General features: G+C 33.4%; 1 protein-coding gene across 1 annotated transcript in view; it reads right to left on the reverse strand.

The window, feature by feature from the left end:
* The window catches only part of Klhl1 (kelch like family member 1), a 409,920-nt gene that overhangs the window by 162,289 nt on the left and 232,421 nt on the right, over positions 1–15,210 (reverse strand). The window contains exon 5 of the mRNA XM_047552871.1: positions 12,105–12,317. Coding sequence (XP_047408827.1) covers positions 12,105–12,317 — 213 coding nt within the window. The remainder of the gene's footprint in view (positions 1–12,104; positions 12,318–15,210) is intronic.

Consider the following 15,210-nt stretch of genomic DNA (forward strand, 5'->3'; position numbering starts at 1 on the left):
CTGGGGATATGGCTCAGTTGGTAGAGTGCTTAACTTTCAAGCACAAGGTCCTGGGTTCAATCCCCAGTACCACAAAAAAAAAAAAAAAAAAAAAAAAAAAAGTTCAGAAACTATTCAGAAACTATTACAATAGTATAGAATAGATATGGTAGGGATGTAAAGATGATTATAGACAAACAAACAAAAACTAAGTCCTCTCCCCCCAAAAAAGAACAAACAACAAAAAGAACACATTTGGGACATGGTTTGGAGAAGAATCAAAGTACTTGTTTAGAGATTGAATGTTAAAAACAACGTGAATAGAAAAATAAAGCTAAAATTTAGGGCTTAGCAACTGGTTGATTGGTGTAATGGTTAATCTGAATTGTCAATATGATGGGATTAAGAGATGGCTAAAATTAGAGGCTGCTGGAGGTGTAAATAAGCTTGATTTTAAGAATGAGTGGCATGCGGGAGAGCCAACTGAAGTGGAGACCCACCCTACATGTGGTCAGCATCATCCAACAGGTTGGAAACTTGCATAGAATTTTTATGGAAGAACAAGAAAGCAGCAGCAGACACAAACTCCGTTTTTTTGGAAAGAGATCTTGAGAGTGCTGCGATCACCTGAGGACATCAGACTCCAGCTCCTTTACTCTTCCAAAGAAGCTCTGCCAGTGATTCTTCAGGGAATTTTTAGGCCTTCTGTCCTGGAGTGGGGTAGCATCATCCATCCCTCTTGTTCTAAGTCTTTAGCATCTTGGACTACTGGTTCCTTCACCTCTCCAGTCTTTAGGCAGACATTGTGGACTATCAAGCTTCTGGTTGTGTAAGTCAATCAAATAAATCTCTTTGTGTAATCATATATGTATTTGATTATACAGAACCAAAAGGATTTATATATATATATAAATACTTTTATATATATACATATTTATATAGACATAATTATAAATCTATGATATGTTTAAATATATACATATATATAAATTCATATATACCCTATTGGTTGTGTTCTTCTAGAGATCCCTGACTAATATAATTGATCATGATATTTAATGAGAATGAGAAGAATAGTCTTGGGAGTTTGCAATAACCCATTTTGTTCATGTGAAGTTCTGTATTCCTATTGGATATGCAGTTGAACTTATTAAGTAGTTAATTGAGCAGTTGAGTGTTTTTCAGAAAAAGTTTAGGAAAAAAGGCTAAAACTTAGAATTTGTAACTAGTTTCAACATGGCATTTAAAGGTGTGAAATTATATGCTATTTTCAATATACAAAATATGGTGGCCTGGAGCACTGCAACATTAGAGAACAGAAAAAATTAGCGATGGAAAATGAGCAAGAGTGACCAGATTAGCAATACAGAAAGCTGCTAAGAAATCAAGAAAGATGAATGTGATGTGGGAAAGAAATGACAGCATGAAGAGTTTTGGTCATTTTGATTAGTGCAAAGAATTGATTGAAATAGGGTAAAAGATAATGAGGGTTATGAACAAGTTAATTTAATAACTATAAAAGTCCATAATTTGGGGGAAATGGAACAGAGAATTGGAGCAAGTGGTAGAGAGGCATATGAGTTTTGTTTGGTTTTAAAATGTTTGAAAAAATGCAACTTTGTAAGTAGTTTGGGATTATCCAAAATAGTCAAAATTGATAAAATATAGAAAGGATAATTGTAGTATAGGAACCTCTGTGGCAAGAGAGATGGGTTACAAAGCACAACTAGTGGATGCAGCCCTGATGGGAGAAGAGCAAATCTCCCATCAGGAGAGGCAAATACAGGCTTTCAGATTATGGTCCAACTTCTTTATTTTTTTTGCTACACCAAGGAGAACAATGTGTGAATGGACATATCATTGAACATCTTTTACTAGATTGATACCCTGTTGGTTTAAAGCTTGTTGAAAAGAAAGAAAAGTTTTGAACTTTTGTAATGTAACTTGAACTTTGAATGTCATTGTAGGCTAAATGATCATAAATAAATAAGATTTTAGAAGCATATGTTGTCTATATTTTCATTTTGAAGAAATTGCTTTCAGATTCCTTTTAGAGAAAAGTAATCCTTTTTCATTATTGATTTTTTAGCTTTGTAGAGAGGACTATTTCTATACTAACTAGACAATGAGCAGATCAGAGGGAAATAGAACAGTGCCAAAATGAAAAGATAAAAATGAATGAAAATGAATTATGCTAACTTGTTTGGATAATTCTTTTGGTCTTATTCATTTGTAAGAGTTTATAGATTTTCAATTTTTTTCCATTATAAAGATAAGATGTACAACACATTAAACATTAAAGTTTTGCAGACATACTTGGAGAACTGTTGGAATTGTCAGGGACTAGTTTGGAGAAGTAAAATTAAACAAAACATAAATTACTCAAGGATGTAACCTATTCAGTATATCTTCTACTGTGATTTATGAATTCTCTTTTTATATTGATTTGCTCTTTGTCATGTTGCTTGCTTTTCATTAGATTTTTTACTCGTGGCTATAATTTTTATGGGCAATAGAGTCTCTATGTCACTGCAATCAGATCATTTGTCACTGTTCCAATGAACACAAAGGTTGGAGACCTCGCCCTTACTTCTTGTATTATTATTACTACCTTATAGACTCTTTGGGAATAAGTTTAATAGAGATTTTCAAAAAAGAATTAATTCTTGTGAAGAAAAAGTAGCATCTCTTTCCTAATATTAAACACTTGAGTGTCTTTATAATTTTGTTTGTTACTAGATTAAACCATATTCTTCTAAGTCTAGACAATATTTTATTTTTCCATTGTAAATGTTTTTCGCATTAACTTTTGCTACAGAAAAATAAAAGTAAATGTACATGTGTACAAACACATGTGCACGTGCGCACACACACACCCTCAGCTACATTATTTTAAGAATCAATAGGTTTAATAACTAAAACAATATTAGTTCTAAGATACGAAGAAAAGCCTATCTGAATATTTCCAACTTTCAAAATTTTCTCTGTGAAAGATATCTCTGAATATCTCTAAACTTGATTATATGTAGAATTGTTTTCACTTTATTTTTAGAGACACATAATAGCTTTCTAAACCATTTGAATTCACCAAAATTGATATTCATGTGTACTTTTTTTGTGTTTGTGGTAGTAGGATTGACTCAGAGCCTTGAGCATACTAGGAAAGCTCCCCACCAATGAACTGTACCCTCTGCTTTATGTATACTTTTAAATGTATACATATAGTAAATTTATACATATAATATATATGTATATATATATATATATGCATACATATATGAAACCAAAATCAGTGGAAATGAAAGTTACAGAATATTAAATGTTAGTCATTATTTAAAATTACTTAAATTTCCATATTTTGGTTGTTGAAATTTTAAATATTGGGTATTCAAGAAAAATATAAAAACTATTATACAAAATTCTACTCCTCACTTATTTTAAATAATAGAGTTCTTGGTCTATAGCTCAATTATCTATTTCTTTCATTTTTCATTTTCCTCTGTTACCTTCCACAGCAAAGTCAAACAATTGAATTTATTTTAGTTTAAGCTGTCGTATCTCAATTGAGAATGAAATAGACGTTGTTTCTGTGTCTCTCCTGAAGTTCATTTCACTTACTATTGTTCTCATATAAAATCCATATTTCTTTACTAAAATTTACATCCTCATTATATTTACAACACCAAATTGCCATAACTAATACCTCATAAAGGCATGTACTCATTTATAATTAATAAAAATATCAGAACAGATTTTATCTTGTGTACCTAAGAAATACCTATATGCAGAAATATGCAACAGACTAAATAATAAAATACATGAGAATGCTAATTGTGAGTAAAGATTGAATATATATCAAAGGCTATTTGGTCAATTACCTCATTAATATAAGACAAGATTATTATTGTAGGCTAAATTTATTCCTTGGCACTAATAAGTCTTTTATCATGTTGCCGTTGTTGATGAAGTCACCATCATTGCTTTGATTGCTATCTTTTATTCTAGAATTCTTTAATGCATTTGCATATATAATCACAGAAATACCCAGTTAGAAATGTAATTTCAGGGACACTATAAGCCAATAGAGGAAATCTGCAATATCTCAGAGTCCCACTGACATCTGACCAATATGAAAAAACAAGGGAAGAAAATGTCCCAAACAAAACTAGATACTATATCAATAAAACCCAATGACAGCACAGCAGAAGAAATGTCAGAAAGAGAGTTCAGAATGTACATAATTAAAACAATCAGGGAAGCAAATGAGGAGATGAAAGAGCAAATGCAGGCATTGAAGGAGGAGATGAAAGAGCAAATGCAGGCATTAAATGATCGCACCAATCAACAGTTAAAAAAGACCAAATACGGGAAGCAAGAGATCATTTCAATAAAGAGTTAGAGGTACTGAAAAAAAAAACAAACAGAAATCCTTGAAATGAAGGAAGCAATAAACCAAGTTAAAAACTCCATAGAAAGCATAACCAATAGGATAGAACCCCTGGAAGACAGAACCTCAGACATTGAAGACAAATTATTTAATCTTGAAAGCAAAGTTGGCCAAACAGAAAAGATGGTAAGAAATCATGAACAGAATCTACAAGAATTATGGGATATCATGAAAAGGCCAAATTTAAGAATTATTGGGATTGAGGAAGGCTTAGAGAAACAAACCAAGGAATGAACAATCTATTCAATGAAATAATATCAGAAAATTTCCCAAATCTGAAGAATGAAATGGAAAACCAAGTACAAGAGGCTTATAGGAATCGAAATATACAAAATTACAACAGACCCACACCAAGGCACATTATTATGAAAATACCTAACATACAAAATAAAGACAGAATTTTAAAGGCCGCAAGAGAAAAGAACCAAATTACATTCAGGGGGAAACCAATAAGAATATCAGCAGATTTTTCAATCTAGACCCTAAAAGCTAGAAGGACCTAGAACAATATTTACCAAGCCCTGAAAGAAAATGGATGCCAATCAAGAATCTTATACCCAGTAAAACTTACCTTTAGACTTGATGGTGAAATAAAATCCTTCCATGATAAACAAAAGTTAAAGGAATTTACAAAAAAAAGTTAAAGGAATTTACAGAACATACTCAGCAAAATATTCCATGAGGAAGAGATGAAAAACAATGATGCAAATCAGCAACGGGAGGAACTAGCCTAAAGTAATAGCCAAATAAAGGAGAAACCAAATCATGTCAAAAAACAAAAATGAGTCAAATGACTGGGAATACAAATCATATCACAATAATAACCCTGAAGGTTAATGGCCTGAACTCATCAATCAAAAGACAGACTGACAGATTGGATTAAAAAGAAAAATCCAACAATATGCTGCCTGTGAGAGACTCATCTCATAGAAAGAGATACCCATAGACTAAAGGTGAAAGGAAGGGAAAAAACATACCATGCACACGGACACAGCAAAAAAGCTGGAGTATCCATCCTCATTTCAGATAATGTGGACTTCAAACCAAAACTAGTCAGAAGGGATAAAGAAGGACATTACATGCTGCTTAAGGGAAGCATAAATCAACAAGACATAACAATCGTAAATATCTCTGCCCCGAACATTGGCTCATCCATGTACGTCAAACAAATCCTTCTCAATTCCAGAAATCAAATAGACCACAACACAATAATACTAGGCGATTTTAACACCCCTCTCTCACCGCTGGATAGATCTTCCAAACAAAAAATGAATAAAGAAACTATAGATCTCAATAACACAATCAACAATTTAGACTTAATAGACATATATAAAATATACCATCCAACAAAAAACGAATACACTTTCTTCTCAGCAGCACATGGATCCTTCTCTAAAATAGACCATATTTTATGCCACAAAGCTACTGTTAGCAAATACAAGAAGATAGAGATACTAACTTGTACTCTATCAGATCATAATGGATTGAAATTAGAAATAAATGACAGAATAAAAAACAGAAACTTCTCCAATACCTGGAGATTAGATAATACACTATTATATGATGAATGGATAATAGAAGACATCAGGAGGGAAATAAAAAAATTCTTAGAAGTAAACGAGAACAAAGATACATCATATCAAAATCTCTGGGACACTATGAAAGCAGTACTTAGAGGAATATTTATTTCATGGGGCGCATTCAACAAAAGAAGTAGAAATCAACAAATAAATGACTTAACACTACAGCTCAAAGTCCTAGTAAAATAAGAGCAGACCAACACCAAAAGTAGTAGAAGACAGGAAAAAGTTAAAATCAGAAATCAATGAAATTGAAACAAAAGAAACAATTGGAAAAATTAACAAAATAAATAGTTGGTTCTTTGAAAAAATAAACAAAATTGATAAACCCTTAGTCACACTAACAAAGAGAAAGAGGGAGAAAACTCAAATTACTAAAATTCGAATGAAAAAGGAAACATCACAACAGACACAAGTGAAATACAAAACATAATTAGAAGCTATTTTGAAAATCTATACTCCAACAAAACAGAAAATCTCGAAGACATCAACAGGTTTCTAGAGACATATGAATTACCTAAACTGAATAAGGAGGACATACACAACTTAAATAAATGAATTTCAAGCAATGAAATAGAAGAGGTCATCAAAAGCCTACCAACAAAGAAAAGTCCAGGAACAGATGGGTTCTCAGCCGAATTCTACAAAACCTTTAAAGAAGAACTCATTCCAATACTCCTCAAAGTATTCCATGAAATAGAAGAGGAGGGAACCCTCCCAAACTCCTTCTATGAAACCAATATCACCCTGATACTTAAACCAGACAGAGACACATCGAGGAAAGAAAATTGCAGACCAATATCCTTAAGGAACATCGATGCAAAAATTCTCAACAAAATTTTAGCAAATTGCATACAAAAATATATTAAAAAGATAGTGCACCATGATCAAGTGGGTTTTATCCCAGGGATGCAAGGTTGGTTCAACATCCGGAAATCAATAAATGTCATTCACCATATCAACAGTCTTAAAGTTAAGAATCACATGATTATTTCAATAGATGCAGAAAAAGCATTTGATAAAATACAGCATCCCTTCATGCTCAAAACACTAGAAAAAATTGGGGTAGTGGGAACATTCCTTAACATTATAAAGGCCATCTACACTAAGCCCATGGCTAATATCATTCTAAATGGTGAAAAACTGAAAACATTCCCCCTAAAAACTGGAACAAGGCAGGGATGCCCTCTTTCACCACTTCTATTCAACATTGTCCTTGAGACTCTAGCCAGAGCAATTAGACAAACCAAAGAAATTAAAGTGTTACGAATTGGAAAACCAGAACTCAAACTATCCCTGTTCGCTGATGACAGGATTATATATTTAGAGGAACCTGGAAATTCCACCAGAAAACTTTTAGAACTCATAAGTGAATTCAGTAAAGTAGCAGGTTACAAGATCAATGCTCACAAATCCAATGCATTTTTATACATAAGTGATGAATCTTCAGAAAGAGAAGTTAGGAAAACTACCCCATTCACAATAGCATCGAAAAAAATAAAATACTTGGGAATCAATCTCACAAAAGAGGTGAAAGACCTCTACAATGAGAACTACAGAACACTAAAGAAAGAAATTAAAGAAAACCTTAGAAGATGGAAAGATCTCCCATGTTCTTGGATAGGCAGAATTAATATTGTCAAAATGGCCATACTACCTAACGTGCTATACTGATTCAATGAAATTCCAATTAAAATTCCAATGATGTACCTCACAGAAATAGAGCAAGCAATTATAAAGTTCATCTGGAAGAATAAAAAGCCCAGAATAGCTAAAGCAATCCTCAGTAGAAAGAGCAAAGCAGGGGGTATCGCAATACCAGATCTTCAACTCTATTACAAAGCAATAGTAACAAAAACGGCATGGTATTGGTACCAAAATAGACAGGTAGATCAATGGTACAGAATAGAGGACATGGACACAAACCCAAATAAATACAATTTTCTCATACTAGACAAAGGTTCCAACAATATGCAATGGAGAAAAGATAGCCTCTTCAACAAATGGTGCTGGGAAAACTGGAAAACCATATGCAACAGAATGAAATGAAACCCCTATCTCTCACCCTACACAAAACTCAACTCAAAATGGTTCAAGGACCTCGGAATCAGACCAGAGACTCTGCATCTTATAGAAGAAAAAGTAGGTCCAAATCTTCAACTTGTTGGCTTAGGATCAGACTTCCTTAACAGGACTCCCATAGCACAAGAAATAAAAGCAAGAATCAACAACCGGGATAGATTCAAACTAAAAAGCTTTCTCTCAGCAAAGGAAACTCTCAGTAATGTGAAGAGAGAGCCTACAGAGTGGGAGAATATCTTTGCCACTCATACTTCAGCTAGAGCGCTAATTTCCAGAATCTATAAAGAACTCAAAAAACTCTACACGAAGAATACAAATAATCCAATCAACAAATGGGCTAAGGAAATGAACAGACACTGCACAGAAGAAGATGTACAAGCAATCAACAGATATATGAAAAAAATGTTCAACATCTCTAGTAATAAGAGAAATGCAAATCAAAACTACCCTATGATTTCATCTCACCCCAATTAGAATGGCGATTATCAAGAACACAAGCAACAATAGGTGTTGGAGAGTATGTGGGGAAAAAGGAACACTCATACATTGCTGGTGGGGTTGCAAATTAGTACAGCCACTCTGGAAAGCAGTATGGAGATTCCTCAGAAAGCTTGGAATGGAAACACCATTTGACCCAGCTATCCGACTCCTTGGCCTATACCCAAAGGACTTAAAATCAGGATACTACAGAGATACAGCCATATCAATGTTCATAGCTGCTGAATTCACCATAGCCAGATTGTGGAACCAACCTAGATGCCCTTCAGTTGATGAATGGATAAAGAAACTGTGGCATACATATACAATGGAATATTACTCCGCCATGAAGAATGATGAAATTATGGCATTTGCAGGCAAATGGATGAAATTGGAGAATATCATGCTAAGTGAGATAAGCCAATCTCAAAAAATTAAAGACGAATGATCTCGCTGATAAGCGGATGAGGACATATAATGGGGGGGTGTGAGGGGTTAGCGTTAGGTTTAGGGTTAGGTTTAGGGTTAGGGATAAGGAGGGTGGTAAGAATGGAGGAAAGAAGAACTGTATAGAGAGAAAAGAGGGGCTGGGGTGAAGGGAAAAAATAATGAATCAAACATCATTGCCCTATGTAAATTTATGATTACACAAATGGTATGCCTTGACTCCATGTACAAAGAGAGAAACAACATGTATCCCATTTGTATACAATAAAAAAAAAGTATGTAGAAGTAAGCTAAAAAAAAAGAAATGTAATTTCAGGTAACAAAGTCTAACTTTCTTCTGGAAGCTAATTTTTTGCTATATGTATTTACTTTTGTCTTAAACATCTTTTTAAATAATCTTATATTTTCTGTTCTTACACTGGTCAGTACTTTGCACTGTTTTGGCTAATGATATTGTAAACATTTCACATTGATTTTTCACATTGATTCTCTCACTCACCTGAAACTGATCATTTGTATCAGCAGGAATTACTTTACAAAAGCACAAATGAATCCTTTTCTTAAGTCTCCTCATACACAGTTCAAGTACTACTTAGCCAACTATTTTTGAAAGTAATCCTTATTTCACTAGGAAAATAAAACTCTTTCTCCCTTAAATATTGTTAGTATTTAGAAATGTAATTTGTGTTTTTAATATATGAAACAGCATATGATTATATATTATAATTCATGTAAAATATATAACATTATAATTACATGTTCATGTATATATCTGTATCTATTTATATTATCTATGGTAATAAGGAAAGAAAAGGAAAAGAGGAAAGAAATTAACACTGAAATTATTATTTTAGTATTATTTAGAACTTAGAGTCATAGTACTTTTAATCTTTCTACTCTTATGTATGCTGACATCTTGCTGTGGCATGTTGTCCAAATAACTTCCCCTACTCTCGAATGGTTTTCAGTTTTTTATTCAATATTTCTATCATTCATCAACCAAACTGTGTTTGAAATTCCATATGTCCTACCCACTCTGATGATAACCCACACAAACTCCTCAGGTGTGTGTATTTAAACACACACAGCATATGCACAGAAATCACCTAAGGGCTGTAAAAGAGCTATGCATCATTAGTTATTTTAAGAATCATGATTCCAGGATCAAGAAAAAAGTGTTTTTGGTCATATTAATAGATTTTTATGAAGACCCTAAGATGTTTAAAAGTCCAAGTGAAAAGCTATAATCCTAGGTTCAGTTAATCTCTCTCCGCCCCCTGGTTGAACACTGAGATTAGTATGAAGCTAACCAAACATAAACATTGCACTTATATTGTTAGGTAGTATCTAGCAGTGAGCAGTGAAATGCATGGCAAGGTCACAAGTATTCTTTAAATTACTTTAGGATCTTCTTTAAACTACTTTCAAAGTAGATCAGAAAGCAAAGTTGATTGTAGAAAATAAACAGAAGCAAAAGAGGTAATGGGAAACTGTCAAAAGAAAAGGATTAATGGGACTAACTCTTGACAGGGTCCATTGATGTTGATGTGAAGCTTGGAATTATGGTTGTAGGAGTCTCCATTTGTCTGGGAAGGAAGATTCCTTTAGTAGCACAGGCTCACTCAGATAACTTCTGGAGAATAGCTAAATATTACATTTATGTCTACTGGACATTGTGGTTAGAATTACACTTCTGTAACTCCAGGATCTCATGAGGCTGAGGTGGGAAGATTGCAAATTCAAGGCTAGGCTGAGCAACTTAGTGAGACATTATCTCAAAATAAAAAATAAAAATGACTGGAGATGTGGATCAGTGGTAAAGGGTTCCTGTGTTTAATCCCCAGTACTTCCCTCCCACCCCCAAATAATTAAGTTAAAATCTTTCTACTAGTTAGTCATGCCAAAACGAAAGATTATATTTAGATTTTTAATTTTTTTATTTGTTCCAATAATGTTAAAATATTGATTCACTAAGCAAGATAAAGAATCTGAACCAGTAAGAAATAGAAGCCAATACATGGCATAGCTTTAAGAACAAAATGAGACCATAGAATAACATCTCTGTTCTGATGTACAGGTGGGAACATCTCCCCATAGATGATGACAGAAGAATGGGGAAGGAGGATGTGAAAAAAAACTCATATTGTGAGAAGATAGAGCCCTGGTCATGTTCTTGGCCTCTTCTGGGATGCATCCTACTCTTTATGATAATTTTTGAGTACCAGTTTAACTCCATGCTCCCTGCATTTCAGTAAACAAAGAGTGTAAATGGTTAGACAGTAATAGCTATATCCTAGCATTTGTTATTGGCTAATGACCACCTACCTATCATTGGCTATCTTTGGTTAGCAGTGATCAATGGCCATTTGTGCCTTGAGAAAGGATTTAAGACTCTGCAAACACCTAGCATCAGAAGCTAGTGTGGGAGATTTGAAAAATTCCAATTCTCGTTATCACAATTTATTTTGTCCAATAATCTAAATGCATGTTTTATTTCCTAAAAAGTACAGCATTATGATAGACTCATGTAATTTGTTCAGGAAGTACTTGTATAAATTCTTTAGCTCTGTTTTTTCCTCCTTTTTTTCTCTCAATAGTCAAATAAAACACAATTATTGTTTTTTATGTGAGTCTTCATCCTTTTTCCAGTTATGGTAAACAGATGTATTAAACTTTCTAACTTTAATACACGACCACAAACTTCACTTCTGTATTAGCTATTAACATTTTATTCTTGCCTATTATTTTCTTCTGATGTCCTAAGTCTCTACATTCTTAGTGATATATGTGTTAGGGAGAAATTTTGTTGATGGTTTGGATCCAGATGAAGAAAGGAATAGGTTTTCCAACAAAATACAGGCACATAAAATTTCATCTATCATTTCATAGGGTAGATCCAGTTTCAAGATTAATTTTGGATAGCCGATGAAGCCAAGTCCCTGGATTAGCAATGCTGTACAGAGATAATGTTGCAAAATTACAAATTTTAACCAAAACTTTAAATGTGAATAGATAAAACATGTTGTGATGTGTATTTCCAATATGTCTTTTCAGTAAATTGTGTCTATTGAAACAGCATCACACATAATTACCTGTGGTGGAAGCAGTGGCAGTCGTATGAAGGCAAGAAGCATGCTCAGATCATTGCATCGCCTCTGCATGTCATACTTGACCCACATCATTAATGCATGGAAGATGGTTTCTTCATCAGGAACATTTACATCATCACTGGCTAGTAGTTTATGGAGCTCCTCAGCTGGAAGGAGTAAAAACTCCTGATTTCTTATAACTTCCATTATGTTTTCCTGGAGGGAGAAAACATCTTGGCATAAATTCTGCTTCACTTTTATTTGGCGAGTAAAGCATCTCAGAAAGAAATGAGAAAAATAGTCAATAACCTTTGTTCTCGTTATAACATAATCCTTGAGACTCAATCCTTCAGAAACTAGAAGCTGTTAAGATGAAAGCATTGTAATTGTAATTGAAGTGTAAATGTATCTGAGGCAGCACAGCTCTTGTAATAACTGGAGGATTATAATGTTGAGCTTTGTTATGCAGGCAGAATATACTAAGTGATTAAATGTTCAAGTTTCAAGTGTTCTGCTATGGAAGATTTAGTGAATATGAAAAGAATAACATTTCGCATTTTTAAAAGCTTGACTACACGTACAAGCATCAGAAAATGGCAATAAAATTACATTGAAAATGTAAATATGTATCATTGTTTTTATAAAAGGAAAAAAAGAAAAGGACAGAAAGGCCACAGCAGTCACAACAGTCCCACATTCCACCCTCTTATTATCTTTCATAGCTCTTTCCTCTCAGGACAATTTATTTGGCTCAATTCAGATTTCCATTTGTTTTATTTCCAGATTGCCAGAGTCTCTAATTACTCTGCCTGAGTCTATTCTTAGTGTCTCAATTGCATCTTCTATAATGATGCCAAAATGATATTTCTAAAACATAAATGTGCATATAACATCATTCAAAGATTTTTGTTTTATTTTATAGTCTTCCTTGCATTTGGTTCAAACTTCTTGTTTAAGCTTTCTGTTTTTATATTATCTGACATCTTCTGATTATCATTCATTTTTTCCTTACTTATTCCAGTCACAACTGAAAGAAAATTTATTCTTTAAATTCACCATGTTAACATGTTCACCTTATTCATTTCATTGCTTAAAAATGACTTTATCCAGCATATTTTCCTAATTCCTGTCATATTTCAAGATACAATTCAAAAGCTATCTATCTGAGCTATTCAAGCCCTCTATCGTGTCTCATGTGACCTGACTGCAGTTCCACTAGATCTTCACAGTTCAAGTTTGTATATCTTTGCCACTGCTGTTACCAAACAGCAGTCTAATCTTTGGTGCACTTTGAGATCTCATTACAAATTGTAAAACCTTGCCTCTTGTAAACAGTATATCTAGATCCTGGCATAGTGCCTGGAAAATAGCAGAGGAACCATACATTTACTGAATAGATGGATTGATCTTGCAGAAAAACAATTGTGGGTAAAATGATACAGAGTACTACAGTGCTTTTTAAACATATTTTTTAAACTGTCAAAACCTTTCCTACACTTAATGTTTAGAGAAGACAGAGATTCCACAAACAATATTTGGCCTCCTTTTTTGTGTGTGTGTGTACCAAGGATAGAACCCACGGGCACTCAACCTCTGAGCCACATCCCACTCCTTTTTTATTTTTTATTTTGAGATACAGTCTTGTTAAGTTGCTTACGGCCTTACTAAATTACTGAGGCTGGCTTTGAACTTGCAATCCTTCTGTGTCAGCCTCCTGAGCCACTGGGATTATATGTGTGTGCCACAGTGCCTGGTATGTTTGGCTTCCTTTTGCTCTACCTCCTCCAATATCTCCTGAAGCAATTCCTTGGAAGATATAACAAAGACTTCTCAGAACAGAGTAATGGTCACAACATTATAATACTGGTAGAGATCTCCATAGGACATATAATTTAAGATAAAACCTGATTGAAGCTAGGACTATTTTTAAAAAGGCAATGTGACTCTACTAAAACAGAGTAAAACATTCATTAAGGGACCAATAATCTGAAGGTGAGAGAAGACACACTTATATTCTGAGGAGAAACCTGATTCATGATGGGAGCATATCATGGGACCCGAAGTGCCTTTAACTTGAACAAGAGGATGCTAACTTTTACTTTCTTTCAGATCATCTGTCATTTAATTTGCATACATTTTATAATTTATAAGTAATATAATTTGTTTATATTAATCAACATCACACAATAACTGAGTTAATTCTGTTAGTGGAAATCATTTTATCCCTTGTGTTTCCTTTGGGCTTCTATGATGCTATATAAATTGTAGATGTTCAATAACTATTTACTGAGTTAACAAATTAAGTGTTTTGAGAAGTGCTATAAAAATTCTCTAAAGAGATAAAATAAAAGTGTTTTTGTGAAATCTTGGAAAGTTTTTTTTGTCCATTTGCTCTTTCAGTTACTCAAAAATATCTGCCTCTATTAAACTATCCACAGAATTATAGAGCTAGACCATCAGTATGTAGCGTGGAATACCATTTAAAAAGCTCTATGAAACTCTTAGTGGTATCTATCATAAAGATATTGTTCAAGGCATATTTCATTATATTTTATAGTGTCCTCTTTATGATGACCCTTGGGGAAAATTTCTTTCAGGTTTTAGTAGCAGGAATAATTGCACTTCTCCTGAGTAAATTGGTTTGCTTTTATCATGGATGTTGTAAATTATGAAATTGATCAGATTCCTCTCTTTATTTGGCCTCTAGAAAACTTAGAGTCACATTGAAATTCATGTGGCAGGAAAGCTATAGCACTTTATAGTTTGGTTTATTTTTCTGACAACTCTGATAATAGTTTCGTTTAATATCACTACAGCATCTTTCTTTGCTTTCTCTTTTTCTGCTCTTTTACACCTGCATCTAATTTAGCTTATATTCATATAATGTTGAATTATTTTGAGCCATATTTAAATCTTTTGGGAGCTATTGTTGCATTTATAAAACTCCTATAAATAAACTGAATATTAGAAGTTTGGTATCATTCCTTCCTAATTCTGTCAGACTTGCTCATTTATTATGTTGTTTACTATTGTTGTTTTTACATACTCTGAAATTCTAAACATCTCTTGGTTTTCCATACCTCAAGTTTCAATATTCCCTGCCTAATAT

The sequence above is a fragment of the Sciurus carolinensis genome, chromosome 5 (genome assembly GCF_902686445.1).
Source record: "Sciurus carolinensis chromosome 5, mSciCar1.2, whole genome shotgun sequence".
NCBI lineage: Eukaryota > Metazoa > Chordata > Mammalia > Rodentia > Sciuridae > Sciurus > Sciurus carolinensis.